We start from the raw sequence: 27,422 nt of genomic DNA, 5'->3' as shown, positions 1-27,422 counted from the left end.
GTAAGCACAATTTTGATAAAATTACCAAAATGGCTGGAGAAGACTGAATTTATGGTTTTAAAATGAGAAATGCTGAAATAAGTTTAAGAAAACTATCAGCACAAGCATCAATAGAGTTCTAGGTTTCAATAAAGCTGAAGTTGATTTATTTTTTCCAACTAGAACAACATTTAAATTAAACATGTTGGACATGTATTTTGATGCACGTGAAGATACCAAAATTTGTTCCTTTTTTGTAACAGGAACTTTATTCTGTCTGTATCCCATACTGTTGATATTACCCTGTAAAGATATCAAATTACCCACATACTTGGGGAAACACAGGTTGCAGGCTTCAAAACATGTCTATATAGCTCTGAAGGTGTTCAAGATTTTTTGATTCTCCTGGTGCAGCTATATGTCTAACAGTCTTGGGTCACACAGGGTGGCATGAATTTTTCCATACAAGTGACAAATTCCAAAATAAAAAGAAAAATGCCCTCCACAAGTTGTCATGCACTATTATAATGAACACTGCTACTTGCTGTATAACTGACAGGAATTTTCATACCTAGAAGGTACATAGGCATATAATTTGTGGAAGAGAGCCTAGTGAAGTATGTTTTTAATTTTCTTTTGAATTGGTTAGGATTTTCAGTTTCTAGCTTCATCTTGGGTGGGAGCTTCTTGAATACATTTACAGCACTGTACAGTATAGTATATAACTCCACTCCGAACTCCTAGACAATGAGGCTAAGTCTGCATGAATCTTTTTTATCTTGTATTGTGATTAAGCTAATCATAGTCCAGCTGAAACTGATCTTTATTATCAACAGCAAAAACCATTTGAAAGGAGATGTTGTGGGAAGTAAATGTTTGAACTTGAAAACAGTTAAAGATATGTGGGTATCTTTCTTACACAGTATTCTCCCTGTTCACTGCTGCTGTATAAATACTTTATTTACTTTAGCCGCACTGCTCTAGAAGATAACTACATAAGATGACAATGGGTGAAAATGGGCAGTCTAAGCCAGTGGTCTTGTGTTTAGGCCAACATGCTTCTAGAGAAATATATGCTGAGTTGAGTTTTTTGATTAGTTTGTCTAAGTGTTGATTCCATTGTAATACATTTTCCAGTTGCACTCTAAGAATTTTGCACTCAGTGCTTCATTTAGCACTCAACTCTTTTTGGCTTCTTTGAAATTGCATAATATAAGTCTTTGAAAGACTGAAATTTCAAATTTTTATAGCATAACAGTTGTAGGCCTGTGAACTTTTCGAAAGAAATTTCTGAGAATGTACATCTGAAACACAGCATTGTGTGGAAATGATTCATAGTCTGTGGGAAAAATGAGAAAGTAGATAGTTGAAGTATTACAGAATGATACTGAAAAATAAAATGACTAATAAGATAAAAAATATAAAAAAGGATTATTTTAATAACTCTTACTAGAAGAAGGGTAACAATTATAGGACATGTGTTAACCTCAGAGAGTAATTACCATGATACTTAAGGAATCCTTAGAGGACAAAAACTATAAGGGAGGACAGAGATTAGAATATATCCAACAAATGATTGAGGAGTTGGGTACAAGAGCTACTCTGAGATGGAGATGGTAGTACAGCAAAGGAAGTCTTGATGGGCCACACCAAACAAGCCAGAAAATCCAAAACAGTACTAAGGTCACATTTTCTGACAGTGCATCTCATAGATACATGCTAATATTAGCAGTTTTTGATAATGCATACTAAAATAAATGCATACTAAAATAAATTAACAAATATCACTAATTTCATATCCCTGAAGATTTTCTCTGTATCAGTATTTACAGAGCATTTGCACTCATTTATTGCCTTGTTTCTAACTGCTCTTACTCTCACTGACTCAGTGTAAGAACTACCTTTGTGTACTCTAGTTCTCATTACAAATGGGTGCCTCTCAATCTGGGGCCCAAGCAACCTGCCCTATCTTTTAACCTTCCACAATCTATCCCTCTCTGCTTCCTGAGGAAGGAGCTGTTAGTTTTTAAAGATACAGAGTGTATCAGCAGTAAAATCCTGCATGACCAAGTAAGCAAGAAAAAACTGTGAGACACACCAAGTACAGCCTAACTGAATAGGCTGCCCACATCAGTTGCTGTGGCTGAGTGTAGAAATCATGACCAAATCCTAGGCAGTGTTTGACAAAAATGGTTCAAATGGCTCTGAGCACTATGGGACTTAACTTCTGAGGTCATCAGTCCCTTAAAACTTAGAACTACTTAAACCTAACTAACCTAAGGACACCACACACATCCATGCCTGAGGCAGGATTCGAACCTGCGACCGTAGCGGTCGCACAGTTACAGACTGTAGCGCCTAGAACCACTCGACCACTACGGCCGGCCTAGTGTTTGACTCCAAAGACACAAAACATGCCATTATGCACGCACAAGTACATCTAGCATAGGTTTTTCATTCATAGTGTGTCTGCCTGCAATGATGCACCATGAGAAAACCAGTCCAGTAAGAAGTAAGATTAAAATGCAAATGTCTAAAAAGCGAAATACAGAATAAATTTCTGTTGGTCACAGATGAAAACAAAAAGTCTAGCAAGTACATATCATGCATGAAACACTCTACATTATTCTGTTTCCAGTTGGGAATGAATCATTTAAGGAAACACAGTTGTAAGAAATTCCACACAGATACAGCTTCTTCAGGGATACAGGCAGTAACAAAAATAATATAACAACAAAATTTATGTTGGTTTGGTAAAGATTTCAAAGAATTAATAGATCTAGGTGCACATTATAGAGAAATCACCATTTCAGACATCCTGCAACATCACTCTACATTAAACAGACATGTCAAATTACAGGCTGATGCAATTGCCCAGCATGATGCCTTGTGCTTCCCCATTGTATAAATCTAGCACTTAGCCACACTTTCAGTGAATATAACTTCTTGTTAAATCACACCCTGAACATCACAGCAACAATAAATAGTGAAAAATACATTGTATGGTACATGAAGAAAAGACACCACTGCTCGCCTTTTAAAAAAGAGGTCAGTATACCCTGGAGCAGCTTGTTCACTGTGCTAGAGCCATCACACACTGAGTATAACAAAGCTGCTGCTTTACTGACAGAAAAAAATTACACTTAACAGATTGCAGGGATACAATAATGAAATTGCAGGAAGAGTTGTGGATTTCCTGAAACCATTTAAAGAGGCCACAGATGAAATAGAAGGCAAAAAAGAACATACAATCCACTTAGATGTTTGGTTTCACAAAGGATCTACCAGAGCTGGTTTCAGTTGCAAGATATATCTTATGTATCCTAGCAACAAGCACACCTGGTCAATGGTTATTTAGTAAAGCTGGCATGTTATTAACAAATTGCCACAGTCAATTAAATCATGAACTCTAGTGATTTACCACTGATCAACAGTAACTATAAATTTTCTTCTTTTGCATACAAATGAAAAAGTGAAGAGTTACAGCTGTAAGGCTATTCACGTATTCGGAGTCTGAACAACAGACAGGGAGAGAGTATGTGAACAAGTCGAATCATGTGTGGCCAGCCACTAGTGGCTTGGTCCTCCCTTCAGCAAGTGAGTCTTAATGATCAGACACAGAACACTGCAATACTCTAATCAGTGTTACTAATCATTTTGCCTCCTGAAGATAAGTACCCGCCCAGCAATTTGTCTCATAAATTATTAGAAATAAAATGTCTGAGAGCAAGAGGTTCAATGCTGTTTCACCTCCATTGGGTCCTGTTGATTCTAAGTGACTTGTTCTTGTACCAATAGATGGTAAAGAAATAGCCTTTCTCAGTGTCATATAAATTACACTTCCATTTTTTTTCTGCAAGACTTCTCCCTCCCCCCCCCCCTCCTCCCCCCCCCCCCCTCCCCAGTCTGGCCCGTGTATACATTGTACATTTGACATATATATTACACACATCTTTTCCTTCCTTCTCTCTGTATCCATCTCTTTCTTTCCTGCCTCTCCATGCAGGAGATGTGGAGTCTTTATTTATTCCAATCTGTAACTGTTAATGGTTTGTGTATGTTGTCACTTATGCCTGGCAGTACAGTGATGTGTACAATAATCGCAATTGCATGTAATTAATGACATTTGTATCAGTAAAGGAATATTATGTTGGAACAAATAAGCAAAAGTTACCATTTTATCATCATCTTAGATGCAATCCCAATATTGCTCTCTCATTTGTGCACCTCATAAGAAGAGGCTGGAAAAATTCACATTTTGCCTGCAAAATAGATGTAAATTCTGCCTCAAAATGCAAAAAATGCAATTACTTAATGGAAACTTTTTCATAGCAAATTATATCCAATTGAATATTTCATCAAAAATAGTTTGAAATAGCTTTATTTTCTGCATATAAATATCAAAAATGTAACCAGTTTACAGTTGTTGCTATTGTACATTATCAGATGAAGCCAATTTGGAAAGATAATGTGCAGCAGAACGGGTTTCAAAATAAAAAGTGCACAAATGCAATCACATATAATTGTGCTCAAAGCTCTGGTGCCATGACAGGTGTGGGAGGTTAAATTGTCTATTTAAGATACACACCAAGTAATGCAACATGTACGAGGGCTATTTGGAAAGTAAGGAATGATAGGTCGTAAAATGGAAACCACAGTGAAAATCAAAACTGTTTTATTTGCAATGGTTAGTTACACCTTCCAGCTACTTCTCTACACAGTAGCTGCTCAGACTTAGACATATGTCATAGCGTTGTACTAACTTTTCAATTTTCTCATTATAGAAGACAGCACCAGTGCTTTACAACAGTTTTCTACTCTGGACTGCAACTCATTGTCTGTGTCGAAATATTGTCTTCATAGCCAACAGTTCATTTGAGCAGAAATGAACGTCAGGGGTAGCCAATTATGGGCTGTATTGTGGGTGATCAAACACTTCCCATTGAAAACGCTGCAGGAGCATCTTCATTGCCCTGCAGAGTGTGGCCGAGAATTGTTGCACAGAATGAACTGCATGACAGTTATGTTATGTGGATCGCATAGCTTCAGGCCAAATCTATTGACAGGCCCTCATACTTGGTGGGAAACGTTAATTTCTATCCATCTTTATGTTCTCATTGTGAGTTGAGAACTGAAAAGAGCATCATGATTTGATCAACAGGTGTACTAGACACAGTGCCCAATGCATCTGTGCAAAGCTTCATCAGATTTTCGCTGTATTTTCCATTTCATGACTGATCGTTCCTTACTTTCCAAATAACACTTGTATATAACAAAGAAACAAATACATTTGGTTGATAGCTAAAGTTTGAAAGTTGGTATAATGCAGACACTTTTAACATGACAAATTTGGTACTGGATGTTTTGCACTGTGGTTGCATCAAATCTGATAGAGGTCAGGCCAGAACTATGTCATTAAGCAGCCCCTAGACAGGCAATAATATTGTATAATCATATTGTGCAATTTTACTGTAGTTCTCCCTAGATTGCACAAGAAAACTGCACAACTATAAGGTACAATATTATGGAGTGAGTGCAGCCATAGATTTGTAGAGCTCTATGGACTGTAATAAAATTGCTCTCTCTCCCCATTTTGGGGCCATTTTTAATTTCTGATGATGACAATGCCAAGCTGTGAGTACAGATGGCCCCAGAGCCTGTTACTTGGAAGACACTATCAAGGATATTGTCAATACTGCCCACAGATGGCGCAATATTTCCATGCAGCAGAAAGTATTTCAAAATTTTCTGATGTTCTCAACATTATTGTGCAACTTCTCAGTTCCACCTCTACACATTCAATATTATTGCACTCCAGGAAATTTTTTTCAGTATTATTGATCATCTAGGGTGCACTTTTAACAATTCCTGCTGACCCAATAAGCAACTATGTGGTAGCCATTCCCAAATGCTTTGTGTTGTGCATTGCTCATTGTTTTCTGTTCTCATTTTGAAATGAGTGAAATGACTAATCCTGGTCCATCACATATTTTTATTATGACCCTTACAACACCAGAAGAGATTGGCAATTCATCTGACAATGTCAGTTCTACTTACTTAGAACACAGATATAGGCTGCTGTCCTATGAGATGGTGGCAGGGCTTGTTTCTCCACTCTAATCCTCACCCCACTAGTGGTCCAAATTATAGTTTATTTATGATCATGACCATTTGCCACTACAGCTTAGTGCTCACACTCTGCACTGTAGTGATTGGAAAATAAAATCTGTCACGTTTTCTGACTGTCCCAAAATTCTTCCCTTAACATTAAAATAGTTACTTATGGTTCTGCTGCTATGCAAAGTGCCTTGCTAGTTCTATCTATAAAGTTGTCAAACAGAAGCATGGTTTGCACAGCTATGAATGTTCACAAAAGGTCAAAATTAATATTCTGCTGATTTTGTAATCATGGAATTGGTTGGGAAAAGACAAACAGTGTCCAGAAACATCTTAAGTAGGAGACACTTTCAGTTCACCAGCAGGAAAATGCTACTGCTTTTCAAGATAACAATCTTTTTTTGAAAGTGTAATAACAGAAGAAAGGAAAGGGAGGGCAGTTTGGAAGAAAAAGGGTGTTGAAGTTTTTGCAAAACCAAACATTCTACTCAAAAAGTTCCCAATCAGCACTTTTTTTAACAGATAACATATTTGTCTCCACCCACATAGCATGACAACCTTTTAAATTTGAGCATCTAATCATTTACAAACAAAAAATAAATGTGTATTTTGACAAAAATAGATGTGATTTTTGAAAAAAAAAAAAATTGATGCGAATGTTGTCAAAAATAGATATACAATTTCAGGTCTCAACATGACATCAGATGAGGTGAATTTGTGAACACCTCTGCTTTGCTGGTACTTGACTGATGGATACCATTTTGATTTTGTAGCCAATAGCGCTTCCCAGCTGAAAGCTATCTAAGGCGTTGTCTACAGTGAGGGCTTCCCTCATGCCGTTTTGAATATTGGGTGTGTTGTTACCATGTTACATGTATCCATGGTCCATATAATATGTGTACCACCTGTCTGTCTATCCTCCCCCTTTCTTTGTCCATTTCCCCCTTCACCATTTCTCTTTCTGTGCCTTCCTTCCCATCTTTCCATGTCCACAGCCCCTACCTTTGTCCATCTCTTCCTCCCCATCTCTATGACGATCTCATCCTCACCCTTCTCTGTCCATTTTCTCTTTCTACCATCTCTCTATCCATATTTTCCTACCACCTCACTATCTGTCCATCATCTCCTCCTCCTTATCCTCCTCCTTCTTGTCTGTCTATTTCCCCCTCCCCTTCATTCTGTCCAACTCCTCTCCTTCCCCTCTCTCTGTCCAATCCCTCCTCCCCCTCTCTCTCTGACCATTTCCTTCTCACCTTCTCTCTGATTATCCCCTCCTCATCCTCTTTCTCTTTCCATCTCCTATTCCCCATTTATTCTACCTGTCTCCACCTCCCTAGTCCAACTCCCCTACCCTCCCTCCCTTTCAATTTCCTCCTCTACACTGTATCTACCAAATTCCTCCTCCCCTCTCTCTGTCCATGTCCTCCTACCCAGCACATATGTCTACCTTCTCCTCCTCTTGCTCTCTGTCCACCTCCTCCTGCCCTCTCTGACCATCTCCTGTTGCCCCCTCCACATGTGTCCATTTCCTCCTCCTTCCTCTATCTGGCCATCTCTTCCTCCTATCTCTGTCTGTCCATCATTTACTCCCCACTCTCCCTGTCTCTCTATCTCCTCCTCCCCCTCTCTCTGTGTCCATCACCTCGTCCACCTTTCTCTTTGTCCATCTCCTCCTCCCCCCTCTCTTTTCAGTGCCTTCTTCCCCATCTCTCTGTTCATCTCTTCTGCTCCTTATCTCTTTCCATCTTCTCCTACAATCTCTCTGTGTATCTCATCCACTTCCCCCTCTCTGTACGTCTACTTCTCGCTCTTTCTCTGTCCATATCCTCATCTCCTCTCTCAGTTTCTATGTCCTCCTGGCCTGCTGAAAATCCATATCCTCCTCCCCTCTTCCTTTTCCACCTGCCCACTGCCCCTCCCCATTTTCCATGAGCCTCCTGTACCTCACCCTCCTCTCCCTCTCTCTGCACATCTTCTCCTCCTCCTCCTTCATCTATCTATCGCCTCCTCCCTGTCTCTCTGCCCATATCCTCCTCCCCCATCCCTCTGTACATCATCTCTTCCCCATGTCTGTGTCAGTCCCCCTCCTCCCATCTCTGTGCATCTCCTCCTCCCCTCTGTCTGTCCATCTCCTTCTTCTCCCCCTTTCTCTGTCCATATCCTCCTTCACCTCTCATTGTCCATCTCCTCATCCTGCTTTCTGCATCCATATTCTTCCCTCCCCCCCCCCTCTCTTTCTGTCATCTCCATTTCCCCCCCTCTGATCATCTGACCATCTCTTCTTCCCACCCCCCCCCCCCCCACCCCTCTCTCTCTCTCTCTCTCTCTCTCTCTCTCTCTCTCTCTCTCTCTCTCTCTCTCTCTCTCTCTCTCCTCTCTCTCTCTGTACATCTTCTCATCCCCCTCTCTCTGTACATCTTCCCTCCCCCTTTCTTGGTCCTCTCCCCCTCACTATCTATCTTCTTCTTGTGCCTCTCTCTGCCACACCCATCCACATGTGTATGTCCTGCAATGCATGCCAATACTACCTGCACAACACACTTGCAGCATATATGCAATGGGTTGAAAAACTCTTTTCACACATACTTCTGCTCCTATGGGAGGTAGGAAATGTTGTTTTGGTCACTCAGGCAAGTGAACAAGTACTTTTTGGCTTCCAAATGAGATATTTGGCACATGTTCTCAATCTCTTCTATTTCTTTGAGTCACAATATAGATATAGATTTTTATTTCAAGTTAAAAACATGCTTGTAAAAGTATCAGAGTGCCCAACTGAGGAAGGTCCTCATTCCTCTACATCAGTAGTGAGGCAGTGTAACAGAATTAACATACAAAGACAGTAACCGCTTCTTCAGCTCAGAGTGTATTTGATGAGTATCATAGTTATGGCATTACAGAAGCGCTCTTATTATGAGAAAATATTAGAGATGAACAGGTAAGCATCCAGTATCCACTTTGGTCATTGTAAATAGTGGCTGAAAAGCATTAGTACAAACATGTTCGTGCAAACAGCAGATTCAAAATAACAATGAGCACATTGTTGTTTCAGCACTTGGTCACGGAGTTTATTGAATTTCAGCATTAAAAATAGGAACTCAAACACACCTGAACCATTGCCTGGCCTCCTCCATTGTCCAGTCTGGATATACAACTTCTTCTCCCATGTACAGCCCACTATAAATCTGTGAGCCATTCTCTGAATGAACCAGACCAGTTTCTGGAACACTACAGTTGATACATGCTGCAGATGGAATTGACACCACCACTTTTCTGCCAGTTAGCAAACTTGAGTTCAGAAAGGGGGCAATGTCCTGTAAAGGCTGTGCACTTTCATTGCCCAAAGATAGGCCCAAAATTGAATCCCAGAGGCATGTTGAGTCCCAAGGAAAATCCTGTAACAACAATGGCAAATTTCTATTGAATGGACACTGGCATTTTTGTTGATGTTAAATAACTACTCAAGACAAGAAGGCTCTCTGAAGAAGATTAGAATAACCTGGACATCTATAAAAAGAAATATTTATTCAGAAAGGTAATCAATCCACAAAGAGACAGATGGTTGTCCAGTGGGCACAACTCCTCACACAGCTAACAGACACATACAAAAATGATTAAATATTGCCATGCACTGTATGTCACCTGTCATGGAAAGTGGGTAGATATTGTTAGCTTTGTAATTTCCTGAAAGTAATTAGACTTAATTTATGTAACTAGCTGGAACATTCCATGTATGTGTAAATGAGGCACTCTTATTGGAGCAAGCAGTTCAGCATTGTGTGTACATGGTGTGTGCTCAACAAACATGCTCTCAGTCTGGAGTGTTGATTCTTGTTGTTGACCCTGTTCTTGTAAATACTAAAGGTGAACATGTAAGGTAGATAAATGGGAAGATTTGAGGACTGGCTGAATGTTGTGGTGGATTGGGTTATGGGTGTGGGGGATTTGACCATAGGTGTATAGACAAGTGGAAGTCTTAGTAGCTATTGAGCATTTGTCAGGTGTGCAATGTGCATTTATTGTAAAAATGTGTTACAAGAACTTGGATAGTTTTGTTGGAGCTCATTGTGCTTTCTGTTAAGAGTTTACATATACTGACTCCCATGCCACCTTCCAGTACTATCAACCTTTGGAAGAGAAACTTTGAAGTCACTGGTAACACTAAAAAAAGAAGAGGCAATAGCGTAAAAACAAGCTGAACCCCGGAGAATATTGATTATTGTGTACAGTTTTATGAAGAAGTCTGTGAAAACCAGCTAAGTGGCAGAGCACAGAACTTGGTCTCAGCAGGCAATCAGTGGGAATGATTCTAATGAATGATCTTGTAATGGGACACCCTCCTCTAACATTACCTTTTTTTATATAAATAAATGATACCATTTATACTACTGATTCTTGTGTAGGTGAACATTATCTCAGCTGTTTAACTGAATGAGCTTCATATGATTTTGTATAAGATGTATTATATTTCAGACTAAAATGTATAAAAAGAAATTAATTTATTAGTACTCTGTATGAACAGTTAAAATTATTCTTTCTTTAAACATATTCAAAATTATGAAATTTCTGGAATACTTGAAATTCATATTATTAATTGCACAATCTAATACTAATTATTAAATTTATTTCTGGATTCATTTACAAAATAATGATATATTTTAGTGAAAATCCTTCTTTTGTTAAGAAAGTTTGCAAACTTTTTTGCTTTTTAAACTCTTTGGAATATTGTGAATACTGTAGAATGTTAATAGTAGTGGCATGTCTCTAATGGAAACACATGTATTTTGCTAATCTTGTCAACAACAATGTAATTGAAGGTTTTATGAAAGTGGAGCCTGTGAAGTTAGTGTGATATATAAGAATGGGATAAAATAAAAGAAATATATAGGCAAATCTTCATCAGTTATTCATTCATCAGGAACCCACAATGTCATAAATAAAAATTTCAGCTGCAAGAATGTACTGCTAGATACAAGAATTAGAGCCAACAACAAGAAGAAGAGAAAATGAAGATAAGTAATAAGTGCTTCTTTTGTATATCTTATGACTTTTGAAGTTTTCGAAACTTTTATAGTCAGAGAATTTTAATAGTGATGTGTGGGAGGGTAAGATTACAGTCTCCGCTACCATCAATATAAGATGTAGGTTGTGAAAATCCTTCAACTTCAAGATTACAGTAACTGCATATGCTTTTGCCAAGCAGTGTTTCATGTTTCCAGAGAAAATTAAGTGATAGTTCACAGGTTTTAGATAAGTGATAAAGCCCAATTTCACCTTAATGGTTTTGTCAACAAGGTGAACTTTCAAAAATGGTCTAATGAAAACCCACATTGTCTCCCTTAAACTCCTTTCCATTTAGACAAAGTAACAATTTGATGCACATTATCATCTTGGCAATAATCGGATCTTATTTTTTGAAGCTAGACACAGTGACAGTAAACTCTGAAGGTTATGCTAAAATGAAGATAACAGTTTCTCTACCAGCACTCAATCCCTATGATCCAGATGAAGAAACACTTGTCCAGCAGGATGCTGCAACAAGCGATACTTCCGCAGAGTAAGTAGATCTGCTTAGGCTAACATTTCCTGGTTGTCTCATCAGCACAATTTGTGATATTCTGTGGCTTTCCCATTCACCAGATTTATCAACCCAACACTTTTTTCTTCTGAGGTTACCTCAAGTCCAAAGTTCTCCAGAAATCCACCCAAGAACCAGAGATGATCTGTAGAAGGGAATCAGATATGTTACGCACTGTTGTGGGTGGATTCATTATCAGGCTGTAACAAAGTGTACAAAACCAATGATGCCATCTGAGTAATAGCATATTCAAAAATGGTAACTCTCATGGTAAACTCATGTATACTAGACTCATGAAAATAAAGAGGAAATATGCTCCAATTCATGTAAATTTTTTGTATCTTCCCATTTGACTGCCTCACCCTGTTCTTGATCCTGGCTTCAGCATGACATAGTTTGCTGGCAACATCAGGTATATTGGATACTGACATTGCCATGGCTCCAGTAAGGCTATACAATATATGTCACCTTGATGAGTAAGAACCCAAATACAAATACCACAATCCTCTGATGGTGTGCATTCATTGTCAAGGTACCAGTGGATACTTTCAGCATCAGTGAGTCAGAGGTACATCAAGTTCCACTAATGTTTTATGAAGATACTGCCAGGATATGGTTAAAGGAATTTGACTGTGTCAGTAAATAAAATGGTTATGATGATATGGTGTGGTTTTGTCAATGTCAACCTTGCTTGTACAGCACACCATGGCAGTAATTTGAGAATGAAATGGTAATGTTCAAAAGCTGGGACAAATTTCAGACAGAAATAAAGGCAACATTTGGTGAAAACCAGTAACAGGTCTACATTGTTTTTGGTTGTATTACACAGTAAATGTGATTAAAGTGGAAGCCAACAAGTTTTACCCTCAATGAAGGATCAATGTGATCAAAAGTATCCAGACACCCCCAAAAACATACATTTTTCATATCAGGTACAGTGTGCTGCTACCTACTGTTAAGTACTCCATATCAGTGACCTCAGTAGTCTTTAGACATCATGAGAGAGCAGAATGGGGTGCTCCGTGGAACTCACAGACTTCGAGCGTGGTCAGGTGATTGGGTGTCACTTCGGTCTTACATCTGTGTGTGAGATTTCCACACTCCTGAACATCCCTAGGTCCACTGTTCCAATGTGATAGTGAAGTGGAATGTGAAGGGATGCGTACATCACAAAAGCATACAGGCCGACCTCATCTGTTGACTGACAGAAACCACCAACAGTTGAAGAGGGTCATAATGTGTAATAGGCAAACATCTATCCAGACCATCAACCAGGAATTCCAAACTGCATCAGGATCCAATGCAATTACTATGACAGTTAAGCGGAAGGTGAGAAAACTTGGATTTCATGGTCAAGTGGCTACTCATAAGCCATACATCATGCTGGTAAATGCGAAACGACGCCTCGCTTGGTGTAAGATGTGTAAACATTGGACGATTGAACAGCGGAAAAACTTTGTGTGGAGTGACAAATCACGGTACACAATGTGGCAGTCTGATGGCAGGGTGTGGGTATGACGAATGCCCGGTGAACGTCATCTCCCAGCATGTGTAGTACCAACAGTAAAATTCAGAGGTGGTAGTGTTATGGTGTGGTTGTGTTTTTCATGGAGAGGGCTTGCACCCCTTGTTGTTTTGCATGGCACTATCACAGCACAGGCCTCCATTGATGTTTTAAGCACCTTCTTGCTTCCCACTGTTGAAGAGCAATTCGGGGATGGCTATTGCTTCTTTCAACATGACAGAGCACCTGTTCATAATGCACGGCCTGTGGTGGAGTGGTTACACGACATTAAACATCCCTGTAATGGACTGGCCTGCACAGAGTCCTGACCTGAATCCTTTAGAATACCTTTGGGATGTTTTGGAATGCCGATCATGCCAGGCAACACTGACTGACATCAATACCTCTCCTCAATGCTGCACTCCATGAAGAACGGGCTGCCATTCCCCAAAAACTCTTCCAGCACCTGATTGAATGTATGCCTGCAAGAGTGGAAGCTGTCATCAAGGCTAAGGGAGGGCCAACACCATGTTAAATTCCAAAATTACTGATGGAGGATGCCATAACTTGTAAGTTATTTACAGCCAGGTGTCCGGATACTTTTGATCACACAGTGTATCATGCATTTTTTTTAAAAAAAAGAAATGTTTCCACAACAGAGGACTTCTTCAGTTGCTGCCAGCACATCAAGGCAATGCCTTGGAAAAGAGTGTGCTGAAAGCCATTTTAGAGACTTATGAACATCATTTTGATGGCAGTCTTGAAACACCATCAGAACCCTGTATCACACATAGTTGAACAAGAGATACAAGGGTTTATGATGTCTGTTAATGTCAAACCACAATAGCTGGAAGTACACAGTCCATCCCACAGGAAAGGTAAATGATTTTACATTCATGTAACTACTAATGCCATCTGTGAACCAGTTTGTGAATTAACTAGCATGGTATTTTGACTACTATCTGTTTTAAATTTTAACAGTATGTTTTGAACTTTGATCATGAAGGGAGCAACGTACAAACATTAAGTTTTATTTTCAATTGGGCAAAAGCCTAACAAACACATCTGAAATTATGCAAACTGCTTATGGTAATGAATCAGTGGGTCATTAAATGGTTTTAAGTGGTGTGCAAGGTTTGTTGATAGCAGAGAGAGCTTTAAAGATAATCGGCATTCAGGAGTATCATAAACAGTTTGAGTTGAAGAAAATGTTGGCTAAAATTCTTCAAAATGATTGTTGCACATCTACCAGCTCAGTTGAAGAGCTCACTAGAATTGCTAAAACAACTGTGCATCACATTCTAACTGAACATTTTGGCAATTAGAACACCTGTTGTCACTTTGAGGCCCTGTCACTCACTGACAATCAAAGATATTGCAGGATGGAAGACTGCAGAGACATGAAAAGATCGGTCACTATGGAACAGGCTCCATGTCTTGCATCATAACAGACCATACTGGGTTGTCATAATTTTGTAGGAAGCAAGCCAAGAGAATTTGTTATAACATGAAGTCATTCAGCAGCAGTGTAATTATCAGTCCTGAGAGTATTCAAAGAGAGATCTGCAAACAATCAGATAACAGAGCACAGCATTGGCAACATAATTTGCACTGTGTTACTGTACATTTTTTGATATTTTTCCTTAGTTCTTATCTTCTGAAGCTCATGTTCAATGTAGGACTAATAATCGTTAAGTTAGCACAATGATCTGTATTATGTAAGTCAATGTGTGTTCTGTAATCCATGTTGCCAAAGTGTTTTCAGTGTATGCATATCAGTGCTTCTCAGGATAAATGACTCCCTTCACTTTGATATAATTTGGATTTGTTTGATTTATAATTGCCAGTTTGTGATGCTGATATTGTGGTAGCATTTCTGCACATAAAGCTGTGAATAAGGATATCCACTTACCCACGAATCACATGCTGATGTGGGGCAGAGACAAATTTTATTCAGTTTCTCATCTGCGAGGATTTTATTATTTACAGTGACAGATCTTACAATCTGTAAGATGATGATAGATTTGAACTTCAGACATTTCTCCAGGTGATATATCAATTCAACAATGGTCAGCTGTCTTTGACACAATTTCTATGATTTGATACAGTGTAAAATTTGTATACTTTAGAGTTGGGTAATTGTTTTAGGAACTTTATGATCTAGTGTATGTAGTGTACTCAATATACCACAGTCTGATGTGGTGGTGAACTGAAGGTATCAGTGTGCTGTATTTGCAGGGGGCTCCATGCAGTCTGGTCTGCATACAGCTGCTAGATTACAGTCAAGCTTGATGACTGTGTGGTAATAGTCTTTACCATGTTGCTATCAAGAAGAGCCTTGTGTGGCTGCACACGTTTGTGAGATTGAGGGCATCATTCACCACTGGCAAAGTTATATTGCTGTATACACATCATGCACATAAGCAATGCAGGAGAGTGTTCTGCATTCAATGATTGACTCATTGTTGGTGGGTACTGGCCATTCTGCATCATTGACTCATTGTTGGTGGGTACTGGCCATTCTGCATCAAATTTTGAAAGCATTAAAATATGGAGTGTAGGTGAGGCACACTAGTTGGCCCAATGTGAAACAACATATCAACACTCTGGCAATCGACTAGTGCTCATATAGGGTGCCTCCAACTGAACAACAGATAAGTCAGAAGGAAGTGGAGATGGTGATGTGAGACATCATTCAGTCATTGAAGAGTCCTTGGTCTTCTCCTGTCATCATCACAAAGAAGAAAGATAGCACATTGTGTTTCTGTTTCAATTACCAGCAACTGAACACAGTCATGAAAAAGGACATATACCCATTACCACACATTGACCACCTAGGACTATGTGATGAAAGCAAAATATTTCTCAACTATGGATATGTATACTGGCTACCAGCAGATCAAGTTGATGAGGCTAACTATAAAAATATAGTTTTTGTTACATTCAATGGCCTGTGAGCTCAAAGTTGTGCTGTTTTTTCTGTACAATGCTTCAGTTATACTTCAATGCTTGATGGACAGCCTGCTTTGATTTCTTAAATGGGCAGGATGTCTATGCTACCTGTATGATGTTGCTGTGTTCTTGAAGACCTTTTAAGAGCATCTAGGTCACTTGAAAAATGTACTGAAATGTGTCCATAATGCAATCTTTGCCTGAATCTGAGAAAGTTCCTCTGCCTCATTGAAAAAACAAAAATTGTGAGTCACCTGATGAACAGAAATAAAGTCTGTCCAGACCCAGAAAAAGTATGATCCATAACAAAGTTTTCCACTACTTGGCACATTCAAGACACACATGTATTCCTGCTACAAATGTTCCACAAAGGATTTCAGTTGCAAGGTATGGCCATGTAAGAACTGCTGTGAAAAGGCACCTAATTTTCTGGGACCAAGGAGTAAAATGATCACTCTGTATCCTTCAGGTCTGTATGCTTCAGGGGGGACTGACAGCTTCATCATGTTTTGCACTTTTGGATGAGAGTGTTGAGACAAGAATCAGCAGTTGCAGTACTGGTGCAATTCTAGTGCATATCCAGCAAGTTGAATAATTGTTTATACCACCAGGATACCCTCGAAGCCTAGAAGAACTATTTTATGGCTGAGAATGAATGCCTAGAAATTATTTAGGCTGTGAGTAAGTTCCAGATCTGCACTGCTTGACAATCACCAAGGAATAGCTGACTCTTACTAAGGAACAACTGCCAATTGCTACAGAACAACTGACAATTGCTATGGAATACCAGACCAATGATGGCAAAAGGAAATGTAGAGGATGGATGTGTTAATTATAGCAAACATGAACACTCTGTATGTATTAAATAGTTCATGCTGTACAGTGTTAGACAAAGGTTGTTGTGGAACTAATTAGTATGACATTCTGTGTGGTGTGGCAACACGTCTGCAAGGCATCATTTGAGTGCCTACAATTGTGGATAAGCATTTACATGGCTTAAAGCTGCTCAAAGTGTCACTAATTTGACACAGCAGTTGGTGTGTCAAAGTGTCATCTCCCAATTAAAAAAGGTTGCTGAAAGTAGAAATGCTATGAAAAAGCATGCTAGTGGTTGTAGATGGATCACTGTGCTGCAAGAGGATTGATATGCTACCCTAGTGTTAAAAAGGAACAGATATCTTACTCCTAGATAGATCGCTGCAACCCTTGCAACTACTACCAGTACATGTGTCTTTGCCAGAACCATTTCAGGATGAGTAAATCAGGCTGGTTTGCCTGCTGAGAAGCCTGTTAAATGCATCTCACTTCAACCACACCAATACCAAAAGTGTAGAGAGCATGTTGGTTAGGTCAAAAACAGTGGTCTAGAGTGACATTCTTCAATGAATCCTGCTTCACTCTGGCAAATGATTCTTCCCACCAGTTAGTGTGGAAAGATATGGGAACATGTTACACATCACAGAATTTTCATGAATGTCATTGGTATGGACTAGGCACTATGGTGTGTGCAGGTATTATGCACAATGACTAAACACCACTGAATATCTCAATGTGAGGAACTATTACAGCACAATGATATTGCAGGGAGATTATTCTCGATCATGACTGTTTAGTGGTGCAGTATGTCCTGACATTCTGTTTGTGGATGACAACGAATGCCCAAATAGGACTTCTGATGTGTCAAATACACTGAAAATTGAAGACATTGAACAAATGGAATGGCGTGCATACTCTGCAGACCTAAATCCTACAGAAGATGCCTGGGACGCTCTTGGTAAATGTGTTTCTAAATGAACGTCCCTTCCCTGAACCATGCAGTAACTGAAATCCACCTGGAGAGAGCAGTGGGACAATATCCCCAAAGGACTCCTCAACATAGTATGAATAACAAGTTCAAAATGTTTGTTTGTGTCCAATGAGAGTGGGTTCGTAACTAAGAGTCTGATATTGATGTTTATGTGGGAAGTCTGACCTGTGTCAAACATGGAAGTTATTTATATCTGTTAGCCTGCTTTCCCATGTGGTGAAATCTGTACCATTTTTCATTATTAATATATCACTCCACCTCTACTATTCTCTGTTACTTATGCACTGTGTTTCATGTCATCCATCATTGTGTGTGACTATTTCTGTCCAACAATTCCTCCATCCCTTAGCAACTGTCAAGTAGGAATGCAATGACACTCTAGTGTACAAAGTTGGATGGAAGCATAATGTTTCTACTGCCTTTTTCAGAATCTATTTGAAGAACATTGTAGCACTGGTAATAATACAGTCATCACAGAACTACAAAATATTGCAGCTGCAAAAGGGAAGATCCTGAATTACTGAAGAGCATAGAGGAGAAGTGTTCCAATCAAGACTGGCCTCAGAAGTAATTTAATGATGCAGCATCATCCATAAGATGACAACTGTAAACCACACACAGATGAATGGCCTCATGGAACATTTTGATAAGACACTTACAGAGATACATTGATCTCAAACAGAGGACCAAGATGCAATATTGCTTTTTGTGACATTTGTATATTAGACAGCAAAGCAAGACACTATGAGTTTCGTGTTTTATGATCCAAGGCCAACAAGCTGAAAAAATAATGGATATTTTGTGTCTGTTTCAGCCTGAGGATGGTGACATTGATGACATGAAACAGTTCTTCATGTGAACTAAAGAAGCAATACAGCTGGAATGAACATGAATCTTGAATGTCCAAGATAAGGACTGTGAACATCATAACAGCAAATATCAACCTGTACACTACAACCAAGTATGGACTTTTACACCTGAGTGGAAATTAAGCCTCTCAGAAAAATTAATAAAAAGGTAATTTGGCTAAAAATGCTACATCACTTGTCAAACATGACCAACTAAACTGGGAATGATGGTCCTACATCAAAAAGACAAAAGTACAGAGACATTATCTGTGTACTTTACAGGAATCCCTGACATATTCCTGCAGTGCAGATCTATAATGGGTGTTTATTAAACAAGGAACACAAAGAAATGCCTGATGTTCATGATGCCTCAATGGAAATAACTCCATTTCAATGGCTTAGTGACCACCAGGATGAGATGACATGACCAGAATGTACCAGTGCTGTCAGAGTAAGGACCACTGACTTCATCCAGACTGATTAGGCTATGGTCCATTCTGAAACAGTGGGCCACAGTTTCATGAGGAGGATCAGCAATCCTGTATAGTATTCATTGTCCCCTTTGTCATAGAGATTACAGTTTCTGACTGGCAGGTGTGGCTCACCTGTTCTAATACTGCCTTATTTATTGTTTAATGTTACTTAACAATAAAGGAAATGAATGAGAAATTTGGAAAGAGAATTAAAGTTTAAAGAGAATAAAAAAAACTAGGCAGTTTCCCAATGACATTGTAATTCTGTGAGACATGCCAAATGACTGGCAATAGCAGTTGAATCGAATTGAAAGTGTGTTAAAAGGGGTTATAACATGAATGTTACTGTAAAAGTAAGATAATTGGTACATCATAGAATTAACTGGTGAAACCTAAGATTTATCATTGTGGTATGGTATAGTCTGAAATTTACATTATACGCATAGATTTTGAACTTTTACGGAGAGACGTTGGTGAATCTTAGAATTTACCAATGCAAACTGGTAAAAGCTGTATCAAAGATTCCCACCTCCATCGTGCAGGTTCAGACAAGTTTCATTGTTGCCAGTTTTCTGTTCAGATAAGTTTCTTTACCGGCAGTTATGAGTTCTCTGTCTGCTCGCCGCTGCGTAGTTTCACTCTGTGTCAAGCATCATGCGTATGGTCATTTTTGCAACTCGTTTTATTGGTGTGTCTTTTGCAGCTTTGCTTCAGAATGAGTGATGTTATGTGTAACAGATTTTATGAAATTTTAAGTGAATCAGTGAATAAGAAGAAGGACAACAATATTTATGTAACTGCTGAGCAGTATAATATTCTGTTAAGTAAAGTGAAAAATGCAAAAAATTGTTTCCAATAAAAAAGCTTTTCACTACAGGTGTTTGAAGTGATATGATATTCTCAACATCGGAGGTAAAGAGAACTCATAGCACCGGTGTCTGCTGGAAAAGAATAAATTCATTATTATGTTCATTTTTATGAACTGTTCAACATATTACATGAGACCCACATTGCTATAGGCCATGGTGGCCGATCGCAGATGATTGTCAAACTGAATAGTGAGTACAAAAGTGTGACTGTTGAATCAGTTGTTACTTATTTGAAATTATGTGAACCATGACAGAAAAAGCAAAAAGCATTGAAAAGGAGTGTTGTAGTGAAACCTTTCACACACAGTGAAATGAATTCATGATGCCAAATTGACTTAATCAATATGCGGGCAAACCCAGACAATAAGTCAAAGTCATACTTGTATAACAAGATCATCTGACAAAATTTGTTATCCTCTGTGCACTTTAATGTTGAAAATGGCTGATGAAGTAGCATATCATCTTTTGAAATTTTTACCACCTTTGGTGCCCCTAGTATCCATCGTTCTAATAATGGTAGAGAGTTTTGTAACCACGTCATTCAAAGTTTGTGTGAGTTGAGGAGTTATATGAAGATATTCCATGGGAATCTGAGGCACAATCAGTCTCAGGGACCAGTCAAAACTGCAAATCAAGATATCAAAAATATGTTATCAACTTGGATGGAAACAAATTAAACTTCAAAATGGTCTGAAGCGGTGAGGTTTGTGCAAGCAATGAAAAATAAGGCTTATCATGAATGGATCAGATGTCCACCTTATGAAGCCATTTTTGGGGTTCCAATGAAAATGGGCATTGTGACCTCAGTTGTTCCACGTGAGTTAATAAAAAATATAAACACTAAAGAAGACTTGGAAACAATATTAAACACCACTTCCTCTGACTCACAGAAAATTGAAAATGATGACCAAGGAATTGATGCCAGTGAATCAAGAAATGGAACAGAAGGAACAGAGGTTTAAAATGCGCCTGCAGAGGGTGAGGAAGCACCAGAGACACAAGATTTGATGACAGTTAATGAGACACCGACACCAGCTGATGGTTGTGATGAGATGCTGATAACTTCTGACACTGTTAATAAAGTGAAACAGATCTGAGAAGTTGCCAAAGAAGGTCTTCAATTGCAGGCAGAGAAAATGAAAGCGGCCTCATGTAATATTTATTTATTTATTTAGCCATCCATGGACATTTTAAAATGTATGGATGTTGTCAGTTGTGTACATTCATATATTTATACATCTAAAAACAAAGATGATGTAACTTACCAAATGAAAGTGTTGGTATGTTGATAGAGACACTAAAAAATGCAAACACACACACAAAGTTCAAGCTTTCGCAACCCACTGTTGCTTCATCAGGAAAGAGGGAAGGAGAGGGAAAGACGAAAGGATATGGGTTACCCACCACGCCTCAACCTCCACTAATTTCAAGTTGCTGCCACTCATACCTCACCCGTCATTCAACAACAGCTTTGCCTCTGTACTTCCACCTCAACTGACATCTCTGCTCAAACTCTTTGCCTTTACATATGTCTGCTTGTGTCTGTATATGTGCAGATGGATGTGTGTGTGTGTGTGTGTGTGTGTGTGTGTGTGTGTGTGTGTGTGTGTGTGTGTGTGTGCAAGTGTATACCTGTCCCTTTTTCCCCCTAAGGTAAGTCTTTCCGCTCCCGGGATTGGAATGACTCCTTACCCTCTCCCTTAAAACCCACATCCTTTCGTCTTTCCCTCTTTCCTGATGAAGCAACTGTGGGTTGTGAAAGCTTGAACGTTGTGTGTGTGTTTGTATTTGTTAGTGTCTCTATCAACATACCAACGCTTTCGTTTGGCAAGTTACATCATCTTTGTTTTTAGATATATTTTTCCCACGTGGAATGTTTCCCTCTATTATACTCATATCATATATTTATACAGTTTGTTGTTACATGTTGTTAAATGTTGTGACATATAAATTATTTACAATCATTTTTGCTCCTTATCAAAATATTGCGAAACAAAATTTATTTACAATCATTTAGTAATAAGGAATTCGCTTATAGTGTAAAAGCAGTGTTCCTGCAAAAACAATTTAAGATTTTATTTGCTTCTTTTATTTTCTGTGGCAGTTTATTATACAGTTTTACACCTTCATACAAGAAGCTATTTTGAGTCTTATGTTTATTGTTGCTGTCTAGGTGAAGACAGTGACTTGTTCTTGTACTATAGTTATGAAAACTGCTATTTGCACAATAATTTTCTATATTTTTCTTGATGTACGCTATGGTTTGGAATATAAATTCACACGGAACAGTTAGAATTTCTAACATTTTGAAAAGTTCTCTGCAGTGGGCCCGCTTACTGCTTTTTGTTATAATTCTTACTGCTCTCTTTTGCATTTTAAATACCATTTGTAAATTCTGAGCACTGTTTCCCCAGAAAATAATACCATAACTGATTACTGAATGAACATAACTAAAGTATACAGTTGTCAAACATTCACTACTGCATGCTGATACAAGGACTCTTAAGTGCATAACATGTTGTGGATACCTTTTTCGAGAGTTTCATAGCATGTTCATTCCACTTAATTTGGCTGTCAATGTGCAACCCTAAGAATTTTGTTGTAGGTACATCATCTATGGAGATGTTATCTAATTTTAAATTAAAGGGACTCTGTTTTCTATTCATTCTAAAGCATATTGTATTTGTTTTCTTTACGTTGAGAGTTACTTTGTTTTCCTGAGACCATTTGTGAACATCCCTCAACACTTCAGTAGAATTTTCCAACATTTGTGCTGGTGTCTTACTGGTGATTACTATGTTCCTGTCATCCGCAAACAATATCTTCTCTCCATGGCTGATATGTTGCGGGAAATCATTTATATACACCAGCAATAATACAGGACCTTGTACACTTCCTTGAGGGACCCCAATAATGATATATTGTGGATCAGATATATGTTTCTCAATGTACTTTGATCCACTGGAGACATGTGTGATCTCTACTGACTGTACTCTGTTTACTAGACATGAACAAAACCATTTGAGAACCACTCCCCTTACTCCTAGTACCTCTAATTTATGCAACATTTTCTGGTGGTCAACTGTATCAAATGCCTTAGACAGGTCTAGGAAAAGGCCAGTTACACAGCTATTCTCATCTAGTGCTTCTAAAACTGTTTTTGTAAATTGTGCTATTGCAGATTCTGTACCTCTACCAGGCCTGAGACCATGTTGGTCATTGCAGAGGAGGTTGAATTTACTTAGATAGCTCAAAAGCCTGTTTTTCATCATTGTTTCTATCACTTTGGAAAAGCATGACAATAGAGCTATTGGTCTGTAGTTCTCAACATTCTCTACATCACCCTTCTTGTGAACTGGTAAAATTTTGGCATGTTTCAGATAGTCAGGGAAGCAACTGGTTTTGAAGGATTCATTTATGATTTCTGTTAGTGGAGCTTTGATACTGTTTATGCATTTTTTCAAGACACGCATTGGGATTTCATCTAAACCTGCCGAGTTTTTGTTCTTTAAATGCCTTACAACATTGCATACTTCCTCCTCAGTAGTTGGAAGCAATACCATTGAGTTTGCTATATGCTTCTGTATTGGTTGATTAGCACCTATTGGAAAAATTTTCTGCAAGTTCGTTGCAATGCTGCTAAAGAAGGTATTCAGATAATTTGCTAATTTTTTCGGGCTACTTTCTAAGTTTTCCTCGTTCCTGATTTGTATGTTTGTACCTCTCTGTTTCACAGTTCCTGTTTCTTGTTTCACTACAGCCCATGTAGCTTTACTTTTATTATTGGCTAAATTTATGAACCTATTGTTGGCTGATTTTTTTGCAGTATTGAGTACCTTCCTGTAGATCCTTTTGTAGTTTTTGTAGTAGTGCAAAAAAACTGGATCACTATTGTCCTTTTTAATGGAGTTTAGGTATTTACAAGTTTGAGCACTTTTTCTAATTCCTTTAGTAATCCATTTATTGTTGGTGGGTGTCCCAATGGGAATTAATGCTTTGGGGAATGTTTCTTTAAATTTTAATTTAAACTCAGACATAAAATTGGAGAACTTGCTATTCACTTTAGTTTCTATGCATACTCCTTCCCAACTTTCATGTGCTAACTTTAAGGAAAACTCTTGCAAAGCTGATGGAGAGTAAACTCTTTTATATACATGCAGTTTGGATTCCTTTTTACACAAGCTTTTACTTTTATAATCTGACACAGATGGTCAGACAGTCCCAGATTTTTGACAAGTACATCACAGTTTTCTCTGCCTACATCTGTAGCTACATAGTCAATGGTAGATGATGAATGTGTGGTTATTCTTGTTGCACAATTGACTAGTGATGATAGACCAAAACTATGTAGGATATTCATAAATGTGTTCCTGGTGTCCTCTTTTTTATTTGTATTTATGCTAAAGTCCCCACACAAAAACCTTCAGTTGGACAGAATGTGAGAATTAAAGTACCGGATGTAGACAGGGCAAAAACTGACGCAAAATCTAAAATATCAGTAGCGATAAATATTCAGGATGACAAATTTTATCAACTTGTTACCAAAGCTGGTAAACTGAGGTCATTGTACACTAGGAACCAATTTGCATTGTGTAAGGAAAATTTTATCGATGTCGAAAAAGTAGCAAGAGAAGAAATTGGTCAACAGGAAGTGGTTGCCAAACAGTCTTTTGTTGGAGGACAAGGTTTCAAAAAGTGCAGTTGCTTAAAAAAGTGTTCAGCTAAAAATGCTTATGTAAATCGTCTTCCATGTTATGTAATTCAAAATGCCACAATAGTCAGCCTTGTTGTAACAAAAATTAACGTTCACAAGGTAACACTTTCTACAACATTTTTCACTAATTGGGAATATTGCTCATTATAATCACATTGGAATGCAAGAATATTTAAAATACATAAATTTACAATAAATACAAACGATTTCAATAAACTGCTAAGCTGATTTTTTTTAAATGAATACAGTTTTACCAGTTGGGTAAATCCTAAAATTTACCTATGTCTCCCGGTAAAAGTTTGAAATCTATGCATATAATAAGAAATTCCAGACTTTTACCACACCATGATGGTAAGTCGTAGGTTTCACTAGTTAATTCTAGGATTTACCAATCATCTTACTTTTACAGTAACATATATACAAACAAATGTAAAACAATGTTATTGGAATGTAGCCAAATTAAATCAGGTGATGGTGAGGGAAGTAGATTAGGAAATGAAACACTAAAAGTAACCAGTTAGTTCTGTTATTTGGGCAGTGAAATAACTGATGATGGCTGAAGTAGAAAACATGAACAATGAAGTAAGAAAAACATTTCTGAAAAAGAGGAATTTTTAACATGATCATAAAATTAACTGCTAAGAGTCTTATCTTAAGGTATTTGTTTGGAGCGTAGCCTTGTACAGAAATGAAATTTTGATGGTGAGCATTTCAGACAAAAAGACAATACAGGCTTTTCAAATATAATGCTACAGAAGAATGTTGAAAAGCAGATAGATAGACTGAATAACTTATGAGGGGGTACTGAACTGAATTGGGCAAATAAGAAATTGGGGCGTGACTTGACTAAAAGATGTGATCAGCTTGGGGTGCAGCACCTTGTATTGTGCCTATGCAAGCTGGACAACAGTGAGCAGATAGATACAGGCAATGAGTCATGATTCTACCATGATAGGTGCGTGCTCTGATCCAGTAGCAGCTGCAAGTAGTTACAGCTGTGGCTGAAAGGTGTCAGCATCTTACAGACCAAATTCCTAAATTGTCTAAATAATTATTTTTAAAACAATACTTTAATTTTGTGACTATCATGACTTTTATTAATTACATCTGATTTAATATTTTTAATTAATAATGTGAATTATGGTGTGAATTCAAAGTGATAAGATAGATGAATGTTGTTGTGTCTATTTATTGAGTATACATTAGTGTGAGAACTGTGGCTGTACAGAGAGAGCAATTATATGCTCAGGAAAAATTTGTAAAGTGCTAGTAACCAGTTCACAGCACTGGGAAAACAAGAAACATTTTATGATAATTCAGTTATTTAAAGAGGGAGTTATTTTGATATTTTTGAGTTTTATAAATTTGTTTTTTAATAAATTGTTCATAAAAGCTATTAAGTTGTGATTGATTTCTAGTAAAAGACATAGGATTTCATGGGTTAATACTGATAAAAAATGTTCATCAGATAGCCAGAGGACAGTGCATTTGCGCATATTTTGTGAACTAATAGAACTGTTTTCTAAAGTCCCAAGGGCAGTTCAGATCTTAGCCATTATTATATTCAGATGTGTACATTAGGAGCTCTGAATAGATGCGATAATTTTGAAGAATAGTGAGTAAAGCTTGACTGTGGACTGCCACTAAGTGAATACAAAGGTGTGGGAAAGACAAATATGTAAAATTCAGATTTTTATATGTCAACTGTGACTTCTGAATCAACTAAAATCTGTGTGGTGTATTGCGCAATTTGGAACCAAGAACTGACATTCAAAGGGATTGAGTTTATAATATTTGAGTGATCATTCCGTCACAGTCCATTTTGTGATCTTCCTGGTAATGGGGTCTGTTAAATACCATAAGATGGTAATTATGAATGGCTATGATTGTGTGTGAGTGTCAAAACTGTAACTTAAGATTAGTGTCATGTTTTTGTATCAAACAAGTAACAATGTATTGAAGTTTTCACTCACCAACTACTTTCAATTAATAGCTCAGTACTCTTCAAACTAGAAAACATTTGTTGCACCCTCCAGACACATCATTTGCTTTCTACCAGGATGGGTGTGTGGACAGGCCTTTAGAAGAAGAAATCACTGCAAGGTGGGTGGAACTGTTCTGTTTTCTGTAGAATGAAAAGTTAACATCTTCACTGCAAATCGATAGGACACATTCTGGGGCATGAAGGAATTGTCACTTTGGTAATAGAAGAAAGTGTGTGGCATGGTGCGGCATGGGGAGGGATTGGTAGTTTTCAGAGAGAGAGACCAAATCTTGAATACAGTGAGCATGTTCAAATGAGTGTATGCTGCAATACTTATGCAGAGATGAAGAGAACTGCACAGGACAGACTAGCATGAAGAGCTGCATCAAACCAGTCTTCACACTGAAGATCACAACAGCAACAATTTCTGGAAGGTTCTGGAACTTATTTGCTTTTGCACCAACCATTGTTTGGACTGAAGACCACAGCAACAATTTCTGGAAGGTTCTGGGGCTTATTTGTTTGTGGATATTCTAATTTACTAGAATATTCTATGTATGTACAAACAGGAGCATACCCTGCTGATGCAGGCAGTTCAGC

At 38.1% G+C, this 27,422-nt stretch overlaps 1 protein-coding gene across 1 annotated transcript in view; it reads right to left on the bottom strand.

The window, feature by feature from the left end:
* LOC124623056 (alpha-glucosidase-like) overlaps positions 1 to 27,422 on the bottom strand; it is a 237,237-nt gene that overhangs the window by 91,209 nt on the left and 118,606 nt on the right. The window contains exon 8 of the mRNA XM_047148849.1: positions 9,202 to 9,488. Within this exon, the coding sequence (XP_047004805.1) occupies positions 9,202 to 9,488 (287 nt within the window). The remainder of the gene's footprint in view (positions 1 to 9,201; positions 9,489 to 27,422) is intronic.

This window comes from Schistocerca americana, chromosome 7 (genome assembly GCF_021461395.2).
Source record: "Schistocerca americana isolate TAMUIC-IGC-003095 chromosome 7, iqSchAmer2.1, whole genome shotgun sequence".
Taxonomy (NCBI): Eukaryota; Metazoa; Arthropoda; class Insecta; order Orthoptera; family Acrididae; genus Schistocerca; species Schistocerca americana.
Note: the sequence above shows the minus strand (reverse complement) of the source record. Positions and strands in the feature narration are given on the sequence as shown.